Here is a 1,575-nt window from a genome sequence, read left to right as displayed (position 1 = left end):
CATGTAGGGGACTGTTGGTAAAAATGGAATATAATATTCAGAAGTACGTTTTCATTAGCCTTTAATGTTCTAAAAATGACATGAATGAATGTCACCTTATAATGAGCCCTTTATATCTACAGAGATCTACAGAGTCCGCTGTTGTTGAATCAACATATTTCTACATTAGCTTAAAATGATCAAACTAAAGACTGGCTCTAGAAAGGGCTTTTCGGGTTTTACTGCCATTGCCTAGTGTTTACTGCTTTGAGGGGGTTGGTGAGTTGAGGGGTGTTCAGCTGGTGGGAATCTTCAACCTCACCACTTGATGCCACTAAATCCAACAAAATTAATAAAGCAATTATAGAGAAGAATGAATAAAATGTTATTCAGTAAGACAGAGATAGATACCAGCATACACGTGCCAAACTTATCACCAAATAAACAGGAATATACACCTTAACACTGACCCATGAATGAAAGGAAAAGAGAAGGTATAAGTCCAGTAATTTAGTGGTTTTACTTCCTCCAAAGAGACAGATTTTTAAAAAGAATGGTCAAACCTGAAGAAGCAGAGATATTCTAGACTTTAGTGTGAGTCAAGCTCCTTAAACATGGGATCCTACATTTCCCATAATGCAACTCCATACAATCATAACCCCAATGACATCATCAGGGTTCTGATTTATTTGTTTATTTTTCAAACTCTGGAAAGTTCACTCCAGATCTACAAAACACATCATACAACGAGCAAAGTGATGTGTAAAAGATGACAGCAGAGCAGACAGAGTTTTAGCAGCGTTTCTTATGAAAATGTTCGCTTGTTTACTTTAGTGAATGCCAGGTAAGACGTTTTGTCCATTTTGAGTCACACAGACATGAACTCATGAGTTTGAGCGAAGCTGATAATCAGCGACTATGTCGAAACAAATAATTTGCATATAATTACAGTTTTATACGCTCTCATTTTTTATATACAGTGCGTGGATGTGTTGAAAGGGCAGAAATAAAGCAAAATAAGGATTTTTATTTATGGTTAACTTCTTAGTGATAACACTGGATTGAATGTGATTTTTCTTTTTTTTTTTTTTCGCAGTGAAGAGGAGGCAGACTCACATGATGAAGAGCTACATCATCACAAAGGCCTGCTGTGCAGCTTTTCACAGGTGTGGACTGGACGCCTGTGTGAGACGGTGAGCTGTGCTTGTGGCCAGACGAGACGAGACCTTTAAGTACATACCTTTGGATTTCTCGGTCACGTGGCCCGGTATCTACAAACCTGCCTTCTCCCAGCCGGCCGATCCGCTCTCACCATTGACTAAAACAAAAACAAAAAGCAAAAAGGTAAACATCTTTTTCTACAGCAGCATTCGCACACTAGCTCTAGTTTGCAGAGTGTTAAGTTCGCCCTTTTTGCTCAAACACCCCCACGATCAGGGCGGAATGACACGAAGCGACAGGCGCGTCGCCTCTCCGGAAAGACACGGGGAGTGACAGCGAGCTCCGCCAGGCCTTATGTCTGTGAACAAACACTGATCTCACACCAAGGTCCGCACACACACATTTGCGATCATCGGCGCACTTTTTTTTTTTTTT

At 40.4% G+C, this 1,575-nt stretch overlaps 1 protein-coding gene across 4 annotated transcripts in view; it reads left to right on the top strand.

Moving 5' to 3' along the window:
- Positions 1-563: 563 nt before the first annotated feature.
- The window catches only part of scrn2 (secernin 2), a 14,460-nt gene continuing 13,448 nt past the window's right edge, over positions 564-1,575 (top strand). The window contains exons 1-2 of one of the 4 annotated variants that reach the window (XM_027286503.1): positions 564-823; positions 1,076-1,172. In XM_027286503.1, coding sequence (XP_027142304.1) covers positions 817-823; positions 1,076-1,172 — 104 coding nt within the window. In that variant the 5' untranslated portion in view covers positions 564-816. Of the gene's footprint in view, positions 824-1,075; positions 1,324-1,404; positions 1,528-1,575 lie in introns of those variants that run through there. The other 3 variants (XM_027286487.1, XM_010732645.3, XM_010732646.3) reach the window with 3 other exon arrangements.

The sequence above is a fragment of the Larimichthys crocea genome, chromosome I (genome assembly GCF_000972845.2).
Source record: "Larimichthys crocea isolate SSNF chromosome I, L_crocea_2.0, whole genome shotgun sequence".
Taxonomy (NCBI): domain Eukaryota; kingdom Metazoa; phylum Chordata; class Actinopteri; family Sciaenidae; genus Larimichthys; species Larimichthys crocea.
The sequence above is the reverse complement of the archived record's forward strand: the minus strand, read 5'-3'. Positions and strand labels throughout refer to the sequence as shown.